The sequence below is a fragment of the Choloepus didactylus genome, chromosome 2 (genome assembly GCF_015220235.1).
Source record: "Choloepus didactylus isolate mChoDid1 chromosome 2, mChoDid1.pri, whole genome shotgun sequence".
Lineage (NCBI taxonomy): Eukaryota > Metazoa > Chordata > Mammalia > Pilosa > Megalonychidae > Choloepus > Choloepus didactylus.
This window is the reverse complement of record NC_051308.1, coordinates 231,019,682-231,032,538: the sequence shown is the minus strand read 5'-3', so window position 1 is coordinate 231,032,538 and position 12,857 is coordinate 231,019,682. Positions and strand designations below refer to the sequence as shown.

Here is a 12,857-nt window from a genome sequence, read left to right as displayed (position 1 = left end):
AAACTATCGCGTCCACACCAGAAGCAGAGGTTCAAAGAAAGCTGGCTGAAACCAAATGACTAATGGGGGGGTGGCAGATTAGAAAACAAGTTTTTGTGGCCCCAAAGCCCTGCTCTTTCTTTGTGCCATGTTCCCACCCAGTGACTTAATGTAAAAGGCAACTAATTGATATTTTATTATTAATAGTCTGCTTTTGTTTCATTTGCTCATGGAAATCAGACATGATGAATAACATTTTTCATGCGGTCACTAGTCCTGACACCTCTTCTAAGTAGACTGGAGGTCACACGTATCTACTGAGCCCCAAAGGGTGTTAGCTTTAAGGGCCTTCATTTGGTCACAAGTCACCAAATGGCTGTCTGCATTTTTTTTCCATGTCCAACTCCACAGGACATCAAAAAAGATTTTAAAAATTAAAAAAGAAAACAGGTTCTGTTTTTTGTTTGTTTTAACTACAGGACTTCTCAGAATCTTTCAAATGCCAATATGGACAGTGAAGTTCTCAGGGGGTAACTGCTGGTGCCATGTTTCTTCCAACTGAATCCAGTAGTGGAGGACCAGGGTCCCACGGTAAAAGCCTACACTGAACATTTCTTTGAATTCAATATGCAACTCTTTGTCAGATTAAAGGAAGTTGTGACAAAGGCCCTTAAAGATACTTTCAGTCTTAAGACTTCAGATGTGCCCGCCAGATGACCGAAGCAAATGCTTCAGCAAACATGTCCAACCCCAAACTCCCAGAGAAGTACCCTATCCCGGAACAGGAAAACATAAAAAAACATAAAAGAGGAAGGAGGTGTTTCTTTGTTCCTGTCGTTACAAGAAGAATAATTCCAAATGTGGCACACTACCCAGTAACACAGCCCCTGAAAACAAATGCCAAAAAAATCACCCTCAACAGAGCCAAACAGAGCAATTCAGATGTCAGTTTCCATAATGACCTTGGTCAGCGTCCTTCCCTGGGAAGACTCAACGTCAAGGTGAGGTAACAAATTTCATCAGAACGTCAGGAAACATGTAGGTTATAGTGCAAAAAGAAATGTAATCCATCTGCTAAGCAGGGTTTTCAGTGAAGGAGGCTAGTTCAACCATCCTACCTTGTTTATTTTGCACTTCTCTAACTACTAGTAAGGACAAAAAGTTTAGAGCTGCATCTCGTCCCCTATACCTGGCTCCTGTTTTTAAAAATACAAAAAGGAAACAAACAAAACACACACACAGTATTCCTACTTTTCTTATTTCCAGAAGCAACACAGCACAGTGGTGAAGAGCCCTGGCTCCACCATTACTTTCTGGTGACCTGAAACCCCTGCTTCTTCATCTGTCCAAAAGGGAACGATAACAGAATAACCTCAGAAGGTGTTCTCAAGATTAAAAGAGATATGTTCACCCACAGTAGTCAAAACAGCATGGTACTGGCACAAAGATAGACATATTGATCAATGGAATCGAATTGAGAGTTCAGAAAGAGACTCCCAGAATCTATGGTCAACTGATTTTTGATAAGGCCCCAAATCCCCTGAGCTGGGACAGAACAGTTTCTTTAAGAAATGGGACCAGGAGAACTAGATAGCCACATCCAAAAGAATGAAAGAGGTCCCCTACCTCACAACCTATACAAAAATTAACTCAAAGTGGATCAAAGACCTCAAAATAAGAGCAGTACCATAAAACTCATAGAAGATAAAAGTAGGGAAACATCTTCAAGACCTATTATTAGGAGGTAGGTTCTTAGACCTTACACCCAAAGCACAAGCAATGAAAGAAAAAACAAATAAATGGGACCTTCTCAAAATTAAAAGCTTCTGTACCTCAAAGGAATTTGTCAAAAAGGTGAAGAGGCAGTCAACACAATGGGAGAAAATATTTGGAAACTATATATCTGATAAGAGACTGATATATTGCGTATATAAAGATCCTGGAACTCAACGACAACCGTACAAGCAGCCCAATTAAAAAATGGGCAAAAGATAAGAAAAGACATTTGCCAAAGAGGAAACACAAATGGCTAAAAAACATGTGAAAAAACGTTCATCTTCACTAACTATTAGGGAAATGGAAATCAAAACCACAATGAGATATCATCTCACACCAATAAGAATGGCTGCATTCAAACAAAGAAGGAACTACAAATGCTGGAAAGGATGTGGAGAATCTGCAACCTTATTCATTCCTGGTGGGAATGTATAATGGTACAGCTACTGTGGCAGACAGTTTGGCGGTTCCTCAGAAAACTGGGTATTGAGTTATCCTACTATCTGGCAATTTCACTTCTTGGTATATACTAAAAAGCTCTGAAAGCAGTGACATGAACAGATATTTGCATACCGATGTTCACAGAGGCATTGTTCATCTAACTGCCGAGAGATGAAAACAATACAAGTGTCCTTCAAGAGACGAGTGGATAAATAAAATGTTGTATATACATATGATGGAATACTATACAGCACTAAGAAGGAATGAGGTCCTGAAACATATGACAACATAGATGAACCCTGAAGGCATATTGCTGAGTGAAATAAGCCAGATACAAAAGGAGAGATATTGTATGTTACCACTAATGTGAACACCCCAAACAATATAAGTGTCCTATAATGTAGACTATAGGGAACTTAGAAAGACAGAAGCTAGTGAAGGGAGAATGATAACCTAATATGTACAGACATAGTAATGAGGGTGAATTTAAAAGGTATGGGAATGGACAGGGGTGGTTCGTTAATGGGATTGTAAGTATCAGTGCCACACTGAAGGCAAACTTGATAGAAAGTGGTTGTTTAAAGACATGTAACCCACAGAGTAGCACTAAAAATATAAGTAAGTGTTTGCATGACATACTTCTAAGGTATGACGCTGGCCCAAAGAGTTAACGACAGAATGGTATATTGAAAAACTACCCATTACATATTATAGACTATATTTAATAGTCTATAATATTTACTAGCACTACATTAATACTAGGGATGAATAATTAGCAGTTGATAAGAACTTGGGGATGTTTTGTGTTATGATAATTGTTTAAAATTAAGAGTGATGACGACTGTACAACTAAGTGAAGATAATGTGAGACACTGTTTATCTTGGACAGAATATATGCTACGTGAAGTTAGGAACCCCCTACTTAATAAGTCAAGCCACCAATCTTGAGGCTTGCTCCTGTGAAACTTAGGGCTGTAAAAGGGAGGCAAAGCCTTCCTATAATTATGCCCAGGAGGCACCTCCAGAGAACCTCTTTTGTTGCTCAGATGTGACCTTTCTCTCTCTAAGCCCAACTCAGCAAATAAATTCATTAATCTTCCCCCTATGTGGGGCATGACTCCCAAGGGAGTGACTCTCCCTGGTTACGTGGGACATGACTCCCAGGAATGAGTCTGGCCCTGGCATCAAGGGATTGAAAATACCTTCTTGACTGAAAGCAGGAAAAGAAATAAGGTCACAGTGGCTAAGAGATTTCAAACAGAGTCGAGAGGCTATCCTGGAGGTTTCTCTCGTGCAAGCTCCAGCTAAATATCCCAAATAGTCACAGTATGCCAAGCCCTAACCAACAGTAGTCCTGAAATACCCAGCTTCCTATCTGAGATTCTATAAAAGTTTCACTCCCTAAGTTTATCAGAAACTTAAATCCACCAGTGTACCTATGCCAGACAAGTCCTAAAACCCAGAGGCAGCAGTCTCTTTAAGAACAACCACCAGGTGCAGCCCCTTTCCCCATACTGTCGACACCCCTTTTCAATATGAACAAGATAGGGCAGTCACTGCCTAGACACCCCTGAAGATTGAGAAAGAGATTAAACGAAAGGAAGGGGTAGCAACAGACAAGGTAGGATTTAACAAAGGATTATGAATACTGAATCTTTATGTAAATGTATTTTTTTTAGTTGCTAGGGTATTAGAATAGCTAGAAGGAAGTAACTGAAATGGTGGAAATGTAACCTATAACATTCTATGAAATTTACTCTATAGCTACTTGTTAAATTGTACTTTGAAAGTTATCACCTTTCTACATGTATGTCGTATTTCACAATAAGGAAATAACTAAAACTGCTGAACTGCAATCCATAACATTCTTTGAAATCTGCTATTTGTTAAATCATACTTTGAAAGTCATCACTGTTCTGTATATATGTTAAATTTCACAATAAAAAATGTATTAAATTAAAAGAGATATGTTCTTTGCCATAAGATGAAAATATTTTCCAGATTTTGCTGTTTGCTTTTTAATACTGTTTTGTTTAAACTTTTAAGTTAAATTTGCAGGTAGTCAAAGCTATCTCCTTGTGTATAGTCATCTCCTTGCGAATATGATATATACCCCCTCCATTTCAATATCAAACAGCATTGATTTTTCCCCTCTGGTTCTTTCAATGTTCATTTAGTAGTTAACACTAATCCATTGGGAATGTAAGTGCATGCTGTACAATAATATTCAACTTGCTTTTTCCAAAAATTGTCAGTTATCTCAACAAAGTTATTGAATTGCTTCCTCACAGACACAATACCACTGGTAAAGTACCTAACTTCTTATATTACCAGGTCTATTTCTGACCTTTCTGATTTTCTCTATATCCCCATGAAATATCAGACCTTTCTAATCACTAGAGTTTTATGATGTGGTTTAATATGTGTTTGCGGAAGTTGCCACCCCTCCTTTTTCTCCAGAGATGTCTAGCCAAATCGCACCTGTGAATGAATCTGAGGAGAACAGGCAAATTCACGATGCTGAGTCCTTCCAGCCAGGGCTGCTGCTGGCCTGCCATTCACTTCCACCCCTCAGCACAGAGTTCTGCAGCCAAATCCACACACAGCCTGCATGTTTCTTGGTAAGCTTATTCTTGGGCTAGTTCATCTGCTATCAAAAAACGGATCTTGGTCTTGCCTCCCCTCCTTACATAGTCTAACTAGTTTATGCTGGGGTATATGTTGATTGGGGTATATTTAATTTGAAGTCAGTTACCTTATTGAACCATCCCATTAGTTTTTACACTGCATTGTTTTTTCTAAAGTATTTCAAGATTTATTTTAATTCCAAGAAGAAATAGTGACATACTATGCCAGTTTGGATGTATTATGTCCCCCAAAATACCATCATCTTTGATACAGTCTTGTGGGGGCAAATGTATTAGTGTTGATTAGATTGGAATCCTTTGAGTGCTTCCATGGAGATGTGACACAATCAATTGTGAGTGAAACGTTTGATTAGATAATTTCCACAGAGATATGGACTCCACCCATTCAGAGTAGCTCTTAATTAAATCACTGGAGTCCTATATAAGAAGCTCAGACAGAAGGAGCTCACTAGCTGCAGCTGAGAGACACATTTTGAAGACAGCCATTGAAAGCTGACACTGACATTTTGGAGAATGCCACTTTGAAACGCAACCTGGGAACAAGCAGATGCCAGCCACGTGCCTTCTCAGCTAACAGAGGTTCTCCGGATACCAATGGCCTTTCTCCAGTGAAGGTACCCTATTTCTTATGTCTTACCTTGGACACTTTATGGCCTTAAGACTGTAACTGTGTAACCAAATAAACCCCCTTTATAAAAGCCAATCCATCTCTGGTGTTTTGCAAACGACAGCCTTGGCAAACTAGAACACATACTACTAATATTTGGGCAGAATGCTTTTTTAAAAAGCACTCCCCCTCCCCCAAATACCCGATACAAGGAGTGTCTTGTGGGGTGGGCAGTGCTGGGAAAGGGGCGTCACCTCTGCACTGCTGTTCCAATTGAGCCCACTGTTCCCAACAGCCAGGCTGAGTTGAATCAAGCAGCAATACCATTTGCTCATCAAGCTCTGACAGAACACCATCTGCACAGCGAGCTCTGTACTACAAGAGGCAGGAAGAGAAGTTTAAAAGCCTTTTTTCTTGAGGCGCTTACAAGTTCCATGGTGACCCCCCTCCTCCCACTAGCCCTTATTACAAACTTCTTTTAAAGTTTCACTTGAAAAGATCATTTAACTTCAGCAGGACATACAAGAAATGGCACACTGTATTGTTTCCATTTTTTAAGACACTAATTCAATGGCAAATGCATTGGAACTGACAGCTGAGTGGAGTCTCATCCTAGTCACATATTAGGTATGGGACTCTGGCAGGTCACTTCCATTCTCCATTCCTCAGTTTCCTCATCTATAAAATGGGGATCTTCCCACTTACTTCAGAGTGGCTATGAAGAGGAAATGAGGTAATGGGTGAAATGTATTAATAAAGAGGCCCATACATTAGGAGCTCTAACATCTAATGGATGTGCATCAAAGGTATTTATTTCTCCACATCATTCACTGAAAAACATTTCATGGAGAATAAAATAAGGGAGAAAAAAAATTCTAAATCTGAGACCTAACAAAGTATTTCTACTTTGAACTTTGTAATCACCATGGAAAAATAACAAAAGTGTGCTGGGCAACTGACATTAAAGGTGATGGGAGACAGCAAACTTCCAAAACACTTGGTTCTGGAGAATTTGAAGCCCCTACCCATAATGGGTAATACACCATTCCTGTTCTAGAACTGTTCAGGACCAGTGGATATGGCATAAGAGTCTCCTGGCAACAGTTTTTGCTTCCCAAGGCACCTGCACACACAGAAAAAGCATAAGACCCTGTGCTTTTCTCCATTCATTCATTCAATGTCAAGTTCTAATTGTCCAGACTGCTTTTGCAGGTGGCAAGTCATCTTATTCTTAACTGGACCAAATGAGAGGACTATTGTTCTTCATATAACAGAACTCATCAGAATTTCAAATAACTTCTGGCCCTGTCTATGGGGGAGCAGCTTATGCAGGATACCCAGGAGGCCCCACTTCCTCTTTCTAAAAAGCAAATCATTCCATTTCACCATTTCGTCCTAGTTTAGATGGGCTGCCTAGTTGCCTGCCACTCTGACACAGAGATGTACCATTAGGTGGCTAAGTCTTCACCTTAACCACAGGTTGAGGTCGTGAAGGGCCAGGAGAGGCAGCCCAGGGCAGGGAAGAGAGGGCCAGTTCAGCACTTGAAGTCCAGGGCCTGTTTTGCTGGTCCTCTTATGTCTTAGTCACAACAGCTGCAGTCCATTCCAAGAGCTAAACACTCGCATGAAAAGACTCACCACAACTTTCCAAGGAATGGAGTTCATTAAAATACTGCTGGAGGCCTTTGACTGGAATGCTTTTTCCCCTTATAAAATGGGAACTGCAGCACAGTGTTGCCTGTAGGAAAAAGCTCAGAAACATCAGTCCGGTAGAGACTGTGCAGGGGTTGTTGCATGATTACCAATTATTTGATCCACAACCCTGCTCTTGCTCCAGAGACAATATCCGGCCTCAGAGAGAAAACTTCCAGGCAGACTTTAGGACGAATGGCAGAGAGGAAGCCAAGTTCCCTCAAATTGACATAAACTCACAGAACTTTCCAAGGCACTAGAGAATGGGATCCATGCTGACCCCACCCCCTTGCCTGGTGTGGCTCCAGAATAAACCAAGTCTCCATAAGGCACACACCCCATGCATCACCCCATGCAAGTCACACAGGGGAGCCCCTGGAGCTCACATCTTTGGTGTTGGGGCCCAGGCAGAGGGATGCTAAAAGCCACCGGGAGACCCAGCCACCAAACCCAGCTGAGCTTCTCCAACCAAGATCACAAAGCGCCAGCGTGCAAAGAGGGCAAGGCAATGCCCCAGGGTCAACAGCACCAAACTTCAGCTTCTGGGAGCATCAACTTGACTCAAGGTTTTGGTACAGAAAGCATTATTTTCATATTAAAATATCTTGCATGTTACAAATTGGAATGCAATTTTTTTAAAAGATAGATCATGAAAATCTTTGCTCAAAGCAGCCACTTTTGGATTTGCCCACAAAACTCCAAAGATATGTATTTGCTCTCCTGTACCATCAGGAATACTTTGGGGAGAGAATATGAGGAACACTGAGGTGCACATCAGCAGCAGACTAGTTAAAGGGTAGTTACCAAAAGTCGTAGGAGTGGGCAAAAACTTCGTGATTGCTGGGCACAAAAATTAAAGAGCCCATTACACTTTTACTCATAAGTAAAAATATTTACACCTGTTGTTTATCCTGTTCAAAACATATATGGGGTGCAAAGCAGGCCACAGCCAAGTCCTCTTTCTTCCAAAAATCTTCCCTGAATTCCCCACTAAAATGTTAACTCTGTGGAGTCAGGTCTTCAGTCTTGTTCACCATTGTAACCCCAGAACCTAGAACAGTGAGTGACTGGCACATAGTAGATGTTCAATAAATACTTGTACAAAGAATAACTTAAATCTACAGTTTGTGATGGTCATTCATCCTTCTTGGAGCTTATTAACTGGTGAATGACCAATGGCTGAGAGTCCTACACCAAGGCCATTCTTTTCAGGGATGAAGTTTTAGGATCTCTGCCTTTTTACCTGTGGAAAGAGGCCAAGGAGAACAATGCCTGACTCATGGGAAGGGCTGAATAAATGTTGCCTGAATCCACCTTTTCCCCCACTTGCATCGAGACCCCTTTAGAAAGGAGAAGATTAATTTTTACACGTTACCTTTGAAATAGAGGAAGAGAAGATGCTGGTATGAGGTTGCTTTAAATGGCAATGATAGAGGGAAAACAAGTCAAGAGGAAAATGCAAACCTCCTCACTTCAGAACACAGATAAACTGGATCGAGTCTGGCCTTCAAGCTCCCCGAGGGCAGGGATGGGGTCCTGCGTCCTAGGTCGAGCATGCTCTCATCACTTGGGGGCAGAACAAAACTTTATGCTTCTTTCCACATAGCTGTCACTGGGCAAACAATTTCCAGATTCACTGGTTCAACCACTAGAAAAGCAGACATCAGATAGACAACCAGTACTAATGAACTATTAAATATATTGTTGGCTATAATTTCACCAAGCAATCACAAATGTGTGTAGCTTGGTTCCTTGGGTTGCTTCACAGAAAGCACATTCTCGGATACAAGCTGTGGGTCACCACTTGTCTGCTGAGTCCCCAAATATATAAAGGCACTCCCAGTACAACAGCCCTGTGGCCTGTCAAATGCGAGCAGCACAGGCCTCACACTCCTTCCAGACATCAATCTGCCTGGAAAACAGATAGAGAGAATTTCTGTGAGCTGTTCAATGTGCAGGTACTGCTGAGGCTGACAGTGCAAAGCTCTGAACTCAGCTGGCCTTTTCTATTTCTGGAGGGCAATTCTGGCTGCTAAAACGAAGAATATGCTGAAATGAAAACCGATCAAGTTATCAACTCCCTGGTCAGAGCATCAGGAACCTCTTCCACCTCTAACCCAGAAGGCCTGGATGGGATGGTCTGGGTACTTTCCAAGCTCTGATGTCTTCCCCTTACTTCAAGTTAAGTTTGGGGACACCTAAGAGCCGAGTGTAGTCACCAATGGGTGACTACAGGAAAGACGGTGAAAAGGAATAAAAAATGAAATGACTGATGATCTGCAAGCAGAGATTTTTTTCTGCCTGGTTAAATAATTTAGGGCTATTTTTGGTTTGCTCTTAAAAAGGCAAAGGACAGATGGCCTGCTGGGTGCCAATTTGTAGAAACAAACTTCTTCCTCAGCTCTGGGCTCAAAATACACCCCAGCTGAAAAGATTCAACACTTGTTGCCAGAGTGCAGAGTCGACCATAGAAGGTCAATGTTTAGGAAGCCAAAGGAGCATCTTCACATAGTATGATTTTTGGCCCGCAGAGACATGTGGGTAATTTTGAAACAACTTAACATATTTCAGCTGGCTTCACTCTAGTACAATGAGATTAATGTATAAAAAATGATTTTTCGCCATCTGCAAAGGAAGGTCATTTCCCACCAATCAGAGCATGCACAATAATCCCAAGGCAGCAAAAGCTCTGATGTTGGGAACAAAAAAGAAAAAAGAAAGCTGATCTGACAAGAAAAGCTGGGCTGCCTTGGCCAGGCTGTCAAGCATATTCCACATTTCTCTTTAATACTACTCTGTAATCGGACCACTGGTGGACTAGATAAATTCCCCTACAGTTCTCTGGCTCCAACATCCAAGCAAGGCCACCCCCTTCATGGAGAATGCTGGCAAATTCTAGCATTCTTGTCAGTCTTAAAACTAGAGACTTTTCTTGAAAACAACCACCTCCCCTTCATGATTTTAGGCAGGTGAGCATGGAGGAATGACTGCAATTTGCACCAAGCAGTGCATTAGCTGCTTGAAAACATATGACTTATCCCAGATCACATGAAACAAATGCCTGGATACTTTGCTTCTGGATGTACTTATAACTGTGTATGTTTTCTGAAATTATAGCTTTGGGAAGAAACTAAAACTCCATGTGAACTTCAGAGCCACAACAGTACACTCAATACAGACCAATCACCAGAATTTTGCAAATTCAGTTAAATAAAGAAAAGGAAAAGGAAAAACTGTTATCCCTGGGGAAAACAAGAGAAGAAAAAGATACTGATGACAGGAAAACATTCAAAGAAGTAATTTCTAGGATTGGTCAAAGGATCCAGGACAAAACCAGCCTAACTTCCCTTACATACATACAGTACATGCAAGGACCTTGAAGCCAGACAATTCATCAAAGAGAGGCTTTTGAAGTATGTCAATAAAGTTGTAATGAAGCATGCTTTACCAGATCCTAATTCATTGAAAACTCATGCTCCATTTCCATTTTGACATTCATCATACATCAATTAAAACAAAAACAAAACTGATGACAACACCAATTCCCCAACCCATTCTGGACGACAGGACTCTATTATGGCCTCTTGGTTCAAAAGCATGAGGTAGACGGGCCCTAGGGCTGGCCTCCACATAACTCCAGCGAGGGAGAGCCAGCACCTCTCAAGCTTCCCCTTGAAGTGACACACAAAATGAACTGCTAGTCCTAAATGGCCTAGCTCTAAGAAAGGAATTTCTTCCAACTCTAGTTTTATTTTTTTAATGTATGTAGATTTTAAATAATTCTATAAAGTATATGTTTTAATATGAGCACATTATAGCTTACTAATGAATTAAATAATCCCACACTTTTTCCCCAAACAGGTAAAACTGACACACCACAGGACATTTATGTATTTACTATGTCGCTTTGAAGTACCTAGCAAGCAGTGTATCCAAGGAGAAGAAACCCTGTTGGATGTGTGTGGCATCTCCCTCACCATGCCTAAATGCAAGCTTCTAGAAGCCCCGAAGACAAGGTAGGGGGAAGGGTAGAGAGAACTGTAATCAACTCTAGAACTTCTATTTTGGGTTTTATCAACATAGATGGTTCTCTAGAAAAAGATAACTGAAGTCATCCTTCTGTCGAGAGGAATCTCACAGCCCAGTGGTGTTTTCTGGCTTCTGGTTGGAGGGAGGTTTCCTGTGTATTTTGAATTCTGCACAGAAAAAGCTACACAAAAGCAAACAATTAGGAACCACAGTCCCAAATGAAACCATATGAACAAGGCACACATACCAGGTCGATTAGGTCGCTGAGGTTTTTCTCGATTTGCTGTGGAGGCAGGCGCCTCATTAAGTCCAAGGCACAGTCCAGCTGCTGATCACTCTGCAAAAGAAGAAACAAAAGTGCCTAAGCCATTTTTGCCAATACAAACATCAAAAACTCCTTTAAAAGGCATTCTTCCAGGACTGCTCACCTGGGGTATTCTATAGCCAAAGCACCACTGTGATGACACACCTCCGTGTGCTTATGGCCCTGAAGGCTGACTAGTCCATCTCTAAAAGCAGTCTCTATCTCAGGTGGAGGCATTCAAAAGATACCAAAACAGTGGGAAGCAGGCTGGAGAGTTCAGAAAGCTCCCCCTTTTTACCTCCTCTCCAAACCTCATCGGCTTTCCTTCTTCTACTCAGCAGACCATGGTAGATGCAGATGTACTGAGACTCCCAAATGGTTCCATGGTAAGCATGCCTAAGTAGCAGATTAGGCTTTATCCTTCGCTATATCCTGGATATAAATGTAGGAACCATCACCAGGCCACATTCTCTGATGAACTCCAAGCCAGGAACAAAGCCAAGCAAAGACCAAGTAGCAAAATGCACACAAAGGTTAAAAGTACATCATTCATTCAACCAAAGCTTGGTAAATGTTCCCAGGTGCCAGGCCCTGTGCAAACCAGACTAAGACTAGACTCTGTCAGAGCCAAGGAGCTCAGCTGGCAAGGCGGACTCTGCCAGTGCAATAAACCATGGCCGATGCTGCCATGGGGGACTGGGATGAGAAAAATTACTCCCATTTGTTGAGCACCTTTGTATGCCAGCACTGTGCTTAACAATGCCTTCCTCATTTAATATTTATACCACAAATACCTGAGAGCTGGTCACCATAGATATATAGAAAAAATCATAAAGGAAAGAAAAGACTGACTGGGGGCAAAACTGGTAAGGTACAAAGTAAATTCAGCACAGTGTGCTGTAACACAGAAGGCTGGCCCTCAAGAGGAGCAACAAGAAATAAGGGGAGAAAGGTGGGCCATGCAAAACGGTGAAGCCCTTTGTATGCAGGTGACAGCAAGGAAGGCAGATGGCATCTCCAATACCATCAAACAGAGATGCTATCTGATTTTATCTGTTAATCTGCCCTGCTGAATTTCAGGATTTTTAAAAGCCCTAAATCAACAGGCGAAGGCATCTTCACAAAATACATAAAGTGATCCTGGAAATACCACACTTGGCTGTAATAAAATACAGCCTTTGAATATTACCATCTACACTGCAGGTGTATTAACCACAACAGGCTGTGGGGCAAGGACCCCTTGATAGTCACCACAGACATAACACATTAAGTTAGCTGGAGTTGATTTCATTTTCAGATATTGATATGCATATAAGACAGGCTGTTTAAAAAAAAAAAGCTTGTCCCTTGCTCCAGATATTTATTGGTGACAATTTATTCT

General features: G+C 41.4%; 1 protein-coding gene across 2 annotated transcripts in view; it reads right to left on the bottom strand.

Moving 5' to 3' along the window:
* The window catches only part of CAPZB (capping actin protein of muscle Z-line subunit beta), a 153,615-nt gene that overhangs the window by 76,268 nt on the left and 64,490 nt on the right, over positions 1-12,857 (bottom strand). For both annotated transcript variants that reach the window (XM_037828345.1, XM_037828344.1), the window contains exon 2: positions 11,420-11,509. In XM_037828345.1, the coding sequence (XP_037684273.1) occupies positions 11,420-11,509 (90 nt within the window). The remainder of the gene's footprint in view (positions 1-11,419; positions 11,510-12,857) is intronic.